The 14607-nt window shown below is 35.4% G+C and overlaps 1 protein-coding gene and 1 long non-coding RNA gene across 6 annotated transcripts in view; one reads left to right on the plus strand and one right to left on the minus strand.

Moving 5' to 3' along the window:
* The window catches only part of arhgap42b (Rho GTPase activating protein 42b), a 148874-nt gene extending 141156 nt beyond the window's left edge, over window positions 1-7718 (minus strand). For 3 of the 5 annotated variants that reach the window (XM_055173706.2, XM_055173705.2, XM_055173704.2), the window contains exon 1: window positions 7370-7716. In XM_055173706.2, coding sequence (XP_055029681.2) covers window positions 7370-7523 — 154 coding nt within the window. In that variant the 5' untranslated portion in view covers window positions 7524-7716. Of the gene's footprint in view, window positions 1-7369 lie in introns of all 5 variants that reach the window. The other 2 variants (XM_055173707.2, XM_055173708.2) reach the window with 2 other exon arrangements.
* The window catches only part of LOC141349689 (uncharacterized), a 43694-nt gene continuing 35661 nt past the window's right edge, over window positions 6575-14607 (plus strand). The window contains exon 1 of the long non-coding RNA XR_012357651.1: window positions 6575-6773. This is a non-coding gene — a long non-coding RNA (uncharacterized lncRNA). The remainder of the gene's footprint in view (window positions 6774-14607) is intronic.

The following is a 14607-nucleotide window of genomic DNA, read 5'->3' on the forward strand; positions in this document are numbered from 1 at the left end:
CTGTAAACTATTGGCTGTTTGTTTTAAAGACATCCACAATTTCCTGTACAAACAATTTTTGTTCGTTTAAAAAAAACTGACAGGTGTAAGAAATTGCTTTCTGTAGTAATCGACAGCCCATCACAAACGCCCTCGACAAAGCTTAACTTGCGTTGAACCCAGATTACTTAATTATTGAATGAATCCATCACACAGTGAAGCCAGATAAACATAAATGCATTTCAGTGAGTGTGGATATTAAAGCCCCTCTCATAACTTTCTCTCCCACTTGCACACACATCATTATATTTAACATAGACAGAAATCCTGCCCTGTCATCATTCTTATTCTGAGCTGCAGACCACTAATCATCTTTATAAAGCAAAAGGCTTTTTGATCAGGCGGCACCTCTAACCCATTAGGGCTGTAAGTAGTCCCTTCAGATAGATCTCCCCATAATTACCTTGACAGACTCTCTGCTCAGAAATGAGATGAGGCTAATCATGTTTGCAGAAGGACCGCCGTTTATTTCTAAACTCTACTGCCAGGTGAGCAAATGAGAATGGAAATAAAGCTTTGAAGTGGAGCTGGATTAGCTTTGTTTTAATGTCACTCTGTGGGCTGGGCGTTGTACTGTTTGGCAGCTACAATTTGTCACGCTACAATAGAAAGCTTCAAAACATCATTTGCTGTTTGAATTTCATGAAAATATTTACATGAAAATATTTATTTACATGATGAAAACATTTATTTACATGAAAAAGTTTTTCAAAAATAACATAAAACACAGAATGTCTTAATATTTTATTTAAAGAATAGGAATGGCAGAAGTTTTATTTTTGGGTGAACTATTTTTTTATGAAATGGTTACTTGCTACATTGTAAAAATGCTTTGTAACGTCAAACAATTATATAATTTTTTAGTAGCCGACTGAGAAGCTTTTACCAAACTTATCCCTGTACAGTTCACAAATTAGTATCCTATGCTTCAATGTGCTTAACAGTATTCGGTTGCACCATTTGTTCTTAAGGCAGAAGGTAGCTAGTAGGTCGTAAACTCTCCATAAAGTAATGCGTTGTCACATAGAATGACGTCTATTTTTCTCTGAACAGAAACGTAATTTCAAACTCATTCTTGTCTCGCCTAAACTAAAAAATAAAAAAATACGCTAAAGCGAACGTTATCGAACTCAAAACATTATACTTTTAATTGAAAATATCTATCCCACACTGAGGAGAAAATAAACAGGAAGAAATTTTAAATCTAATTTTAATTGATGGATACACAGAAAATTAAACAGTTTTTGAAAACTCGTTGACGAACTTGCGGCTCTTCATAATTTATACGAGCTCATCGATGTAATATAATCTGGGTGACATCTTATTCCGATCGTTATTCATGGACAGAGGCATCCGTAAATATTTAGTTACAATGTATTGTTACGTTTAAACTAAGTTTAATGGTGCAATGCAAAAACATTTAGTAGTGCGTAAGTTGTAACTTAGTGCCGTAACTAAGCTACGCTGTAACTTACGCACAGCTGGTGCAACCGCCCCCTGGGGTGTAAATCGGACAGTTTGTTGCGATACAACACTGCATCCATCATCTTTGTCAGCGATACAGTATTTACCGGTACATCAAACATTTCTTCAATGCAATTACGAATCTATTAATTTATCAATACTTTAATATTACATGCCTAATGAAGCGGTTACATTTTTAATAACTTACAAATGCAACCAAAATATAAAACATGAACGTTTAATTAAACTCTTTAAAAAGGCATCTCTGTGACTCTATCCTAATTGGGATATTTACAACAACAAACTAAGAAAAAATAAACTTTTTTGAGGGAAAAATGTCATAAAATCAAGCTTATGATGGCAACAGTCAAAGTCTTTAGGATTTCAACTGGTGCTAGAAAAGGTTTTCTGCCAATCTGTTTGTCCAATCCACCCCCCCCCCAAAAAAAAATTCCAAACCCACGATTTGTGTCCAATAGCAGTCCCAACGTCTTCTGCCTCTTACACTGTGTTTTTGCTGCTACAACTGCTTTGTTGCTGCATTGCATTCACTTGCTGACACTAGCACACGGAAATAAACGAAAATGTGCGCTTTGGCAGAAATGCGTTGATGTTACATCAATGAATGAGGACACGGAGTGTCAAAATAAAGGTACCTCATATCGATATAGTATGTGTGGCATCAATGCAGTGTATCGTTAAAAAATTAAATTGATCCATCGATGCATTGTTACCCCCCTAGTGCTTAAAGACGCAATGTGTATATTTTAGGATTTATTGACAGAAACACAATATAATATAGATAACTATGTTTTCAGTGGTGTATAAAGACCTTACATAATATACTGTATTGTTTTTAATACTTTAGATTGAGCCGTTTTTATCCATAGATATATACACTAGATGTTGCCTTGGGTTCTAAGCATGCGTCAAAACTGCTGCCTATCGTGTCATAGGAAGTATCTAGGTAAAGCTGCTATCTCCGCCTGTACTTCGAATTCATGGACGATGCCGGACTTTTGTGCTGCGCATGGATGTTAAGCCTACTAGCACTATGCATTATAGTTAGAAAAAGTCGATTTTTATAATATCAAAACTAAAAAAAATTCTGGACTCAATGCTAAATACATGTCTGACTGTTAAAATGAACCAAAAGAAAGCCAAGAAAATCACATTCCTGACGATTTATGGTGACTTTATTTCCACCATTGCCTACAATGACGCTGATGCGGGGCTCCCCTGTTTCAAGATGGAGGCCCTATTTGGTGCATTCGGTCCAATGAAATGCCGTAGCCAAGACAACATCTAGTGTACATATCTATGGTTTTTATCTACATTTTATCCCCTTACAAGGAAGTCGCCATTTTGTGGCATCATGTTTGTGAATCAGTATATCGTGTACACAGGTTCGGGCTCACTTCACACTGTTCACTTATTTTCCTGTGACGTGACTGCTTAAGCTCATTGTGATAGTTCACAGTTATTCATTAACAACCTGCAAAACCAATATGTCTCTGACTTAATTTTTAAAACACTTGTTAAAGTATATTATGAAAAACACTACTATTATTCTCTTACCTATTCGTGCATTATATTGGAGGAATACCAACAACAACCTGTAAACTGTAGATAACATGAATTCCATCTTGAATGGATTAATGTTATTACTACACTTTTTATGTGATCAGTTATTATTAGACCAGAATCATTATTATTTTTTTGTAATTTCACGAGTTCGCATTAACATGTAATCGATAAGTATAATGAGATGAGCATATTTGGCGTGCTGTCCGAGGAGAGGGCTCCGAGCTCAGATTTTAGCCCGAACCCAGAGTACTCCCCCCTCTTTAACTGGGATAAATGCAACTAGGCGAGAGTGAGGAGATGGGGTGGAGGAGGGATGCTGTGAAACTGTCACGGGACATACGAGAGGGACTGCTATTTATAGGCACCTCTTCCCGCTGATTGGATGGATCACATGACCATGCTCCTCCCGAACTTTGTTAAATAAACTTCATAATGTTTCATAAATTGTAATTGTTCTACTACATGACATTGTATTTCATGCATTTAATTGGAATAGCACACACACACACACACACACACACACACACAGCAACCAAGGGCTGACACAAAATCAGTGTTAATGGATATAGGTTGTTTATCCGGGGGATCAGTGCATGTGTGTTTGTTTAACGCTGGATTTCGTTGAAATGGGGGGGTCCCAACTGAGCCATGAGCTGCAGGTGGCAAGTAAAACGGCATCAAATATCTGTGTTTTGTTGGCAATCAGCATATAAGTGCATATAATGTAAACGACTCGGACATGAAGTGAATCATAAATTATCCAGAGATAGTGAGATAATGTTTTGTGCGTGTACATACTTGTGACTCACTCTGCCCATGGTACGCCTCAAGGGGGGAAAGAATCTGTACAGCTGATCTGTCTTTTATAAATCTGGTAAAACTAAAGACTATTTGGATATATCAAGGATGTAATACTATTCTATAGGTACTCATGATTAAAGGAATAGTCTACCCATTTTCAATATTAAACTATGTTATTACCTTAACTAAGAATTGTTGATACATCCCTCTATCATCTGTGTGCGTGCACGTAAGCGCTGGAGCGCGCTGCAACGCTTCGATAGCATTTAGCTTAGCCCCATTCATTCAATGGTACCATTTAGAGATAAAGTTAGAAGTGACCAAACACATCAACGTTTTTCCTATTTAAGACGAGTAGTTATACGAGCAAGTTTGGTGGTACAAAATAAAACGTAGCGCTTTTCTAAGCGGATTTAAAAGAGGAACTATATTTTATGGCGTAATAGCACTTTTGGGAGTACTTCGACTCGCCTGAAAAGTCCGCTCCCCTTCTTACTCTCATAATGGGAGAGGGAGGGTGTTACTGCGCCGAGTCGAAGTACTCCCAAAAGTGCTATTACGCCATAAAATATAGTTCCTCTTTTAAATCCGCTTAGAAAAGCGCTACGTTTTATTTTGTACCACCAAACTTGCACGTATAACTATTAGTCTTAAATAGGAAAAACGTTGATGTGTTTGGTCACTTCTAACTTTATCTCTAAATGGTACCATTGAATGAATGGGGCTAAGCTAAATGCACACACACAGATGATAGAGGGATGTATCAACAATTCTTAGTTAAGGTAATAACATATTTTAATATTGATAATGAGTAGACTATTCCTTTAACATGAGCAGAAACAGCATGTGCTATGTGAGCTTTAAGAAGCACAATGACTGTACTAAAAAAATGCCACAGAGCCACCCAGGTTTAAACTTTAGGAACTATGTGCCACAGTTAAACACACCTTTCCAAAAACATGCACCCCACTGCTGCTTTGAAATGAAGTAAGGAAAAATAGCACTGTCACAGTATTGAATTTGACTGAAGAAAATATTTTAAATGGAAAAATACTGTATGTCTGGATGCTAAAAATACTTTTTTATTTGTTTTAAATATTTCTAATGAGCTAAAAAGCTTCAAAAATAATGAGGGTGTTTGTGAATAGCCTTTAAACATTTAAACGTTTTTTAACATTTACAGAATTTTTAAAGCATTGATAATTTCTTATTTCCCATTGCTGTTTGCCACTAAACAATGTAAGCAGACCAAAAAAAAAAGGAAATGTTTATAGCACAACCTCTGGTCATAAACATATTTTAAACAAGCTTTTTAGGATAATAAGTCCTTTTGTATTTGAATTATTCCAGTATAGAACAGCACGGCTCAAAAACAAACAAAACAATGTTAAGATAACTTCAGGCAACAGCCTATACTTCATTAAAACAGTTGCTGCATTGTCTGTTGTGTTCATTTTATCAGAGAAAGTATAATTGTTATCTGTTGTTTCTCAGTCTGAGGGTCAGTGGTGTATTATATTATCATTAGAAGCTGTAGCGTTTTCATGGCCTTGCCCTTGACATACAAACAAGATATTCCAGGAGCCTTGATGGGTGGCAGTGGTTCAGCTTTACCCACAACCCTCCGGAATAACATTCCCAACACACAGCACATTTACATTCATTTATTCATTCATCATTTCATGCAAAGCAACTTACGGAGCATTCAAGTTATACACATTCACATTTAGAAGTCCCCAATATTTGAAGATATAGGAAGTTTAATCCCATTAAAGTCACTGACTGCTGGGTCGCATTCTGTTTACTTTACTACACATGTGATTTACATTGTGTCCTGTTACCACAAACCCTTTAGTCACACACAGCTTGTGTTTGGATGCATTTTAGCTGGAACTAGCCTTACTGTACAATGCATAACGATATATAAATGCACACATTCTTCTGTGAAACACAATAGGAGTTATTAATACTATATCAGAATGTCAAAGCTGCTTTAGTCCACACAAAGAAAGTGAATGGCAGTATTTTCAGTAAACAATCATTTTAGTTTATATAATTATTTAAATTCAAAAATTCAAATCAATATAGTGCCAGACAATTTTATGTACTGTTTTTATTATGTTTATATGGAGATGTAGGCCTACTACCCTGCTCCCTGTCCACATTCATTGTATGTCTGAAAGACTATTCGTTCTCTACAAAAGAAACATATACTGTGGATGCATGACATAAGGTTAAGTAAATTATAGGTTTTTGGGACCCCAAAATGTTTTAGATGTCTCAAAACACATGCTTCATCTCATTAGGCTTGTTCGACTTCATGCGCCGCCGAAAGAACTGACAGGCGGATGACGTAAAAGTACCGCGAGAGCGATTCGAGAAATTATACAGACAAGATGCATTTTAACTCGCTCTCGCGGTATTTTGACGTCATCTGCCTGTCATTTCTTTCGGCACCACATTAAGTGGAACGCACCTTATCAACTCCCCCCAGAATGTTTGAAATAGGTGTGTTTATGCGGCGCCTCAAGAACTATCAGGCGGATGACATCAAAGTACCGCGAGAGCGATTTGAGAAATCATATGGAGAAGTCCAATTTCGAATCGCTCTCGCGGTACTTTGATGTCACCTTCCTGTTGAGGCGCCGCATGAAGTCGAACAAGCCTATTAACAAGCTAATGAGGTAAATCAGGTGACATGTGCCTGAGCTGAGAAACACTAGGCAATATTGGACTTAATATTACACTTTTAAAATACACAGGGCATGCTTTACCATCCAAACACCAGTGGGAAACTATCTTCGGCATACTGTGAGAACTGGGAAGCAGAACTTGACTTCATTTTAATTTCACCGGCGTGACCACAAAAAAACAACAACCAGGTAACTTAACAACAAGTCAATGCTTGACAGTGACAACCTACAATGAGAGTCACAGTAGCCTCTCGTGACCTTGATCTGTAAACCATTTGTCATTTAAAAGCTCAGAAAAATCAAGAACAGATACAATCACACAAACACTCAAGCATGAACTGAAATAGACGTGCATCCCCCACACACACATACACTATCAACACATATGCGCGCACACATATACTGTACTACAATAGAAACAAAGCTAATAATGACACTACATTATACTATGGCATATATTTCAGTGTTGTCAGAGTTTATTATACTTTTATAAGTCACATACTTGGCAATGTGAATTAAAATGTAAGCCTATTGTTAACTACACTTGATACGTTACGTTGTCACAGTGGGAATAAATAATTACCAATACAGTTAAAATGCTGTTTGTGTCAAATCTATTGAGCTGCCTAACTGGACACCATCAACAAAATGCAAACGCGCCAACTTCAGGCTATATGATGCCCTGCAGTGCTGTCTATGTAGGCGTCTCATTCGTTTTTAAGACACAAACCAACACTCGTAGCGCTATGAGATGCACGTTGTAGTTTGATGTGTTGTGTACTTACTCTTGAGCGCATTTATCAGCTGGTTTCCGTCTTTGATCAACTCTTTGATAAACTTGTTGGTTCGGTCCAGCTCGATTTCATGGCATTTGAGTCTTTCTCTGAAGTCTGGACTGTCCAAAAAAGAGTCACTGAACTCCAGAGTCGGCAATCCCATGATGATGAGATCTGTAGCAAAGTCTTAACAGTAAACGCAACGCAAAATGCTTTCTCAGAGAGTCTGGCTGATCCGGTTCATCATCATCACTATCATCCTCATCATGACGCCGAAAGTTTTTCTGTGAAAGTTTTTCTTCCCTCTCTTCACTTCCGCGCAAACTTTCCTAAAGTTGAACTTCTCTAACAGCCCGAGCTGAGCACACGAGACCCCTGGTGGTTACATTAGATAAAAACAGCCTTAAGTTTTTTTTAGCCCTCTGTTGAAATATAGTGAAACTTTCCTTAATAACACAAAATATTTTGCCCCCTTTGTTCGTTTTATCTGCCATGGCATTTGTTCACTCTGTGTTTTTTCATATTATTATTGGACTGTTCATTTTGTGATAACACTTTTGCTGGAGATCGGTCTTATTACACAACTACTTTCCACATTAGTAAATATTTAGACAGGACATTAACTTAAAATATTTATGGGAAAAAATACAGCGGAGTGATACATTAAACATAAGTAGTACCGGTCAAGATTACTTGCGTTGCCTGAATCATCCGGACCATGTTGTCTTTTTGCAATAATAGTAATAATAATAACAATACAAAGTAATACAAGTAATAATAATAATAATAATAATAATAATAATAATAGTATTAGTAGTAGTAGTAATAATAAAAATAATAATTATAATTAAACTAATTTAAGGGCCAGTTTGTCTTTAAATGAAGGCATATCTGAGGAATAAATAAATCAAAAAAATATGTAGTGTATTTATAATAAAAAAGTGCATTTATATAAATTATATAAAATAAATGTACTGTATTATATTGTATTTTTTTATATACATCTAGTTTATATTTTTATTTATTACTACATTTGATATATATCCCAATTTGGAGATGATATGTTATTCCCTGCATGGGTTGTGTAGCCATGCATGCTTCTTATCTTATTAAATACAGTAAAAATAAGGTGTGAGAGTCTGCGGTGTAATGTGGAATAAATTACCATGGTTACCACACTAATATTAAAGGGATAGTTCACCCAAAAATGAAATTTCTGTGATCATTTTCTCATCTCCATGTCGTTGTAAACCTGTATGAATTTCTTTATTCTGATGAACAAAAAAGAAGATATTTTGATAAATGATGGTCAGCTGTGTGCTTGTCATCATTTATTGAAATATCTTCCTTTATGTTCGTCAGAAAAATAAATTCATACAGGTTTACAACCTCATGTGGATGAGAAAATAATGACAGAATTTTCATTTTTGATTAAACTATCCCTTTAAAGCGAAATAATATGTCTTAACAACTTTCATGAAGTAAATCGCAAAATGCCTTCCTTCTGCTGAAAACATGACTGTGAACAGTTTCACATGTTTACACTGCTAAATACACAGATACACAAAATCACTGGGTGTACATGAATAGCTGTGTTTTGTGGTAAATAAAGGGCAGCTATTGACCAATCAGAATCAAGGACTGTAAATACATCACGCTAAAATATGCTTTTTTTCTATTCACCTTTTTCTCAAACACAGAAGTAAGTGATGTGACGTATTTCCTTTCTGGTGCGAGACTTCCGGTTCAAGCCAGCCGGTAGAAAACAGTGTAGTGGGAGCACGCATAAAACATGATTTAAACAGTTAATATTTACTACACCTGCCATGTACTGTATGAACCAGTGTGAGAATGAAATTAAGAAGTGGCTTGATATATGAAGATAAATTCAATAATTTTGTGTTGTTGATTGGAGGTGACGGGTCTTCAAAGCAAATATAAAAGCACAGAGACATACCAGTATCTTTACAATGGGAAAGTCAGTCGAGTGTGTGTACATGGAATTTAACTTTTCAGGGGCTGGTTTAAAACTAGCTAGGCAATTTTTAATGGACTTGTTTATGGCGATACGTCGAGCTTCACGCGGTCCAACACAGTCAGTATCTTTCAACACATTGTAAGTTATTTGAACAAACCATATAAACATATTAAACTACTACATGTATTGAGTATTGTTTTCGTTTTATGAAAATATTATTACATTGTTCTTATGCACTAAGTGGAGACATGAGCTTATGAAATTATTTGCTTTTTTCTTTTAAAGCATAACAAAAGTACGCTCAAACAAATAAAAAACTATTATAAACATTAACTAAGCAGATTATGTCGTATATATTCTGTACTGTAATCTCATTTTTGTAATAATATATAGTAGCAGAATAAATAAATCAGCATATTTTTATCAGCATAATATTAGTTGTTTTTAAACAATTATTGTATTTATTGTTTACTGGTAGTTTCTATGAAAGGTTTTACTGGATGGATTTGTAAATACAGATGAGTGCATGTGCGCCACATACACATTCAGTTCTTGTGCATAGTTTATGGTTAAAACAAATGTTTTGTAGAGATTTACTGCGTTTGTATTAGCTATTATGGCAACCCTAACTGCACAAATTATGTCGGTCTTCTTAGATTTCATAATAAACATTAAACAGCCAGTTAAAACGGCACACTTGTGTCCTTCGTAATAGACTACCATTAGCATTAGTGGATAGAGATGGATAGAGGTTTCATTAGACTTAAACACATTGTCGCAGTTACGGATTGAACCGAAGTGAACTTTCGGTCTGTATTTATTTATTGGTCTAGCTAGTGGCTAAACATTGTATACATAAATTTTACACAGTAACGTTAGCTGATACGTGTTAAATATGATATATGAACGAAGGTAATTTACTTTTCAGTAATTTGGCTTGTTATCAGAAATAAACTACTGTAAAAGGTCCACAAAAGCTGTTTGTTTATGTTGTTGCTGCTAAAACCATCTAAACATTAATTATATGAAATTATTGATATCAGTCATTAGGATTATTAATATCTTTGCTTTATTGTTTGTATTCTCTGTGGACTGGAAGCATTGTATGCATTTTATGTGCAAGTGTATACTTAGCAATACAGCTCATTCTGTTGATTGTGTTAAAAGATATGCTGCCTAAAGTGACAACAACAACCTAACACAAACAGATGTATTGGCCTGATCGCATATGGGAGTACGAAACATGATGCCTAAACAAAAATCCAAAAAGAAAAAGGAGAAAATCACCTGATCCCAATAAAGCAAGAAATGGAGAATCAGAGCAGCATATCTGTTACATTGCTTTGACAACAGCTCGTACAGCCTGAAGGGCCATACAGCAGGCTAGATTTATCTGCACGTGACATCTGTAAAGCTGCCAGACGTCAGATGATGACCTGCAGCATTTCTCAAGGTCTGATAGAACAGAGAGACATATGTGGCTACAATACAGCAGACCTCCCGACAACTCCTTAAAGGGCTATACTGTTCACTCAGACCATCTATAACCCAAATGTAAAAACTGCCAAAATCACATAAATGTCCAGTGAGGAAATAAAACGACAAAATTGAACTATAAGTCACAGAGATCACATTACACTGTATGTCAGTCAATGAGTATGTCCACGTCAAACAGGGCAGTATTTAGGCGCTCGTTCTACTCCAAACAGTAGACTGTAATTATACTGTCTGATAGATCGTGCCGGAACTAACGAGAGTGGGGAGAGGGTGAATTCTGAATTAATACCTTGCTAAATGAAAGTAATTAGACTTCAGTCTAATTGGAGCCAGTAGATTCGGCCACAAAATACAGGGAACATAGGGATGATAATGATGGCATACCGAGCGTTTAGGCGACGCAAAGCAGGAAGAATGATTTCCAACACTTTAGCTATCTCATTTACATGTAAAATTCTGGAGGAGATTGCAGAAATAGGCTAAGATGCAATTAGCAGAGCTAGCATGTAGCATCACAGACAATCTCTAAAGGAGTTGTTAAACAAAGAAAGGTTTTTAGCAACAAAGCAACCGTTTCAGATTTGGCAATTTTTCTTTACATGAATGTTTAAAATCTTTACATTATTGTTCCCATTTTCCAGGATTTTTTTACAACGCTAAGCTTTTATCAATGATTAATATTTCAAGCTATTGGGTATGATTTTGCAGATAATTACACAATGGTTACTGTGGTAAAACCATGCTTTTGTTAATAGTAATCAATACACCAAAAAAACATGGTTACTACATGTTTTCCTTTCCTTTATTTTCTTACATTCCTTTCCAATTTCTTTATCTAGAAACACTGTATCGATTCCTTTTTAGTGGAAGGAAGCACTTTTTTTCAAATTAGGGTACAATGACATTTTAATGCTAAAAACAGCCAGAATGTTATTTAAATGGCTCCTATATCATGCAAAATCCACTTTTACAAGGTTTGGACATAAATGTGTGTCGGTAGTGTGTAAACACAACAACTTACAATTAGTGCTGCACAATTAATCGCAATCGCAATGTCAGCCTGTGCGATTATATGACAGCAAAATGTTGCAATTATATTAAATAAATAAATGTGTGGACTTGTTAACACAAACTTTCTGATAACAGTTTGATGATTTTACTTGCTGTTTAAAAAAAGAAAGAAAAACGAACAAAAAAGGCAGTGCACGTGTGGCATGCATGTGTGTGGCGTGCGTCGTCACTTGTTTGTGCGCAGCGCGGAAATACCAGAGCGAAGATGGATGCAGAGGAGATTGACAGTGATCTGGTAGCTAAAAAAAAATTCTACGTCTGTTTTATGGCGGTATTTTGGATTTAGGATTACTGACACTGAGCAGTTGCTACATCACGTGGCAATACGAAAACATTTCTAGTTTTACAAATACACATTTGAACATTATCACTAAACTGTGTGTGGATTTTCCTTAAAACCCATCAAGTTCACTCATGATACCATTTATTATAATCGCAACCGCACATCGTTATATTAGCATCAATAACCGCAATGGGATAAATTACCCAATGAACTTACAATGAAAAAATTCACCCTCCTTTTTTAAATCCCCATTAACTCAAAGCAGTCTCAAAAACAGTGCTGTTTTCATTCTTTTGTTAATGTGACATCACACAAACAAAGCCCCGCCAATGGCCACTGACTGACTGGTTTATTTTGCTCAAAAGCTTTTGGAAATGGGTTTGTTAGCACACTGCAGTATTAATGCGGCTGTCTTAATCTGTATTCTCTGGAATCAGATCTACACTGTAAAAAAATCCTTGTTGCACTTAAATTTTTAAGTTTTAAAGCTCACATAACACACATGGTTTTTGCATTTCTGATGTTAATCTGGAGTACCTATAGAGTAGTATTTTCGATAACGTACGAAAAATGAATATGGAGGAGTTACTTCCGCGGGATGAGCGAGTACGAGTCATGCAACACTATACAACACTTATAACTTATGATTCACTACATGTTCGTGTCATTTATATAATATGCACACAGCAATTTCCAACATAAGACAGAAGTCTTACTTACCACGTGCAACTCATGACCCAGTTGGGACTTTTCAATGAAATCCAGCACATCAAACACACACGCAAAACTCCGCTGCTACCCCAGATAATAAACTATATCCATTGTTTCCATAAGGCTCGCTTTCTTCTCCTTACATCCAAAAAACACACTTCTTCTTTCGTGCCATTGTTGTGTTTTGAAATTAAACAAAGCTGTGTCGCGTGTTTGTAAGTTCTAACGTCTCCCGCTGATTGGCGGGGGAAGTGCCCATAAAAAGAAGTGATACGTATAGAAACGTCAGTTGGATCCGTAATCGAGAAAAACTTTCCGAAAAATTTTCGAACCCTGGCGAAGTGCATTCGGCACAGAAATACTCTGAAACACGCCCAACTGCTTTTTTTGACACTTTGCCCCTGTTAAGCATGAGGAAACCACTCTCTAACTGTGTTAATAAGTCAGAATGCATGAAATACCATTGAACCACCCCTTTAACAACTTGAATTTACAATTTATTTCACATTTCTTGACTTGTGAGGAATTTGAATTAAGTGATAATACTCTGTCAAATAGTTTTATAACAGCGTCATGAATATTTTTCTTGACCTCAACTACTGTGGTACAAGTTTAACTTAAGTGTTAATACTATAATTATACTGTCAAATAATTCTAAATACCTTAACAAAATGGAACAGACACGACAAAAGATTACTAAAACATACTTAACTTTATTTATGGGCACAATACATAAAAAACTGACAACTAAAATAACTTGTTCTTTCTCACACCAAGGGTTCTGAAATTTTCTGACATAAAACAACAACAAAAAATGTATTCAATTAATTTATTTAATTATACATTTAAAAATACATTGTACTGTTTTCATTTAATTTTAGGTGGATGCAATAAAATAAAATAAACTTTTATTAATTTTAATTAGTATTATTATTGGATGATTGCTTTTATTTCTCTAACACCTGGAAGAAGCTTAAAAACAACATTATCACATGAAGAATATTCATGATGCTGTTATAAAATTATTTGAGTATTAACACTTAATGACATTTTAATGACAAATTCAATTTGTATCACCTGTAAAAAGTGGTTAAAAAAATTAATTACACAATTATAATGGCCTCATGACAGCCAGTGTCAAAACCAACCAAAAGACAGTTTTATGTAATGTTACCCTGTAAATTTAGGTAGTTTCTTAAGTTTGATAATTAACCTGCTATGTCATGTTTATAAAAGATTTATGACAAGTTATGATATATTGGTTTATGTCAAGTTGTCATAAGAAAGACATCTCAAACAATGTCATTGTTGCATTAAAAATAACATAATTGAGCGAATGACACTTAATGACAGCTGTCATAAATGTGCATAAAATCTCCTTTCATGTCCATGAGACGTGATCATGTCATGACTATGAAGGCGTCATGTCGGTCTTATGCACACCCCTTCAAGTAAAGTCTTACCAAAAAATCCTTGTTGCACTGTAAGTTAAATCAACTTGAATGTACAATTCATGCAACTTTCTTGACTAGTGAGGAGTTACTATAAATCATAAAGTTGAATAAGCTTAAGTTATTTCAACTTTATTTTTTTAATAATTTATAGCAACTCCTCACTAGTCAAGAAGGTTAAAATTAATTGTAATTTCAAATTGATTAAACTTAAAAATTAAAGTGCAACAAGGATTTTGAGTATGCCAGCTATATA

This window comes from Misgurnus anguillicaudatus, chromosome 15, assembly GCF_027580225.2.
Source record: "Misgurnus anguillicaudatus chromosome 15, ASM2758022v2, whole genome shotgun sequence".
NCBI classification, from domain to species: Eukaryota; Metazoa; Chordata; class Actinopteri; order Cypriniformes; family Cobitidae; genus Misgurnus; species Misgurnus anguillicaudatus.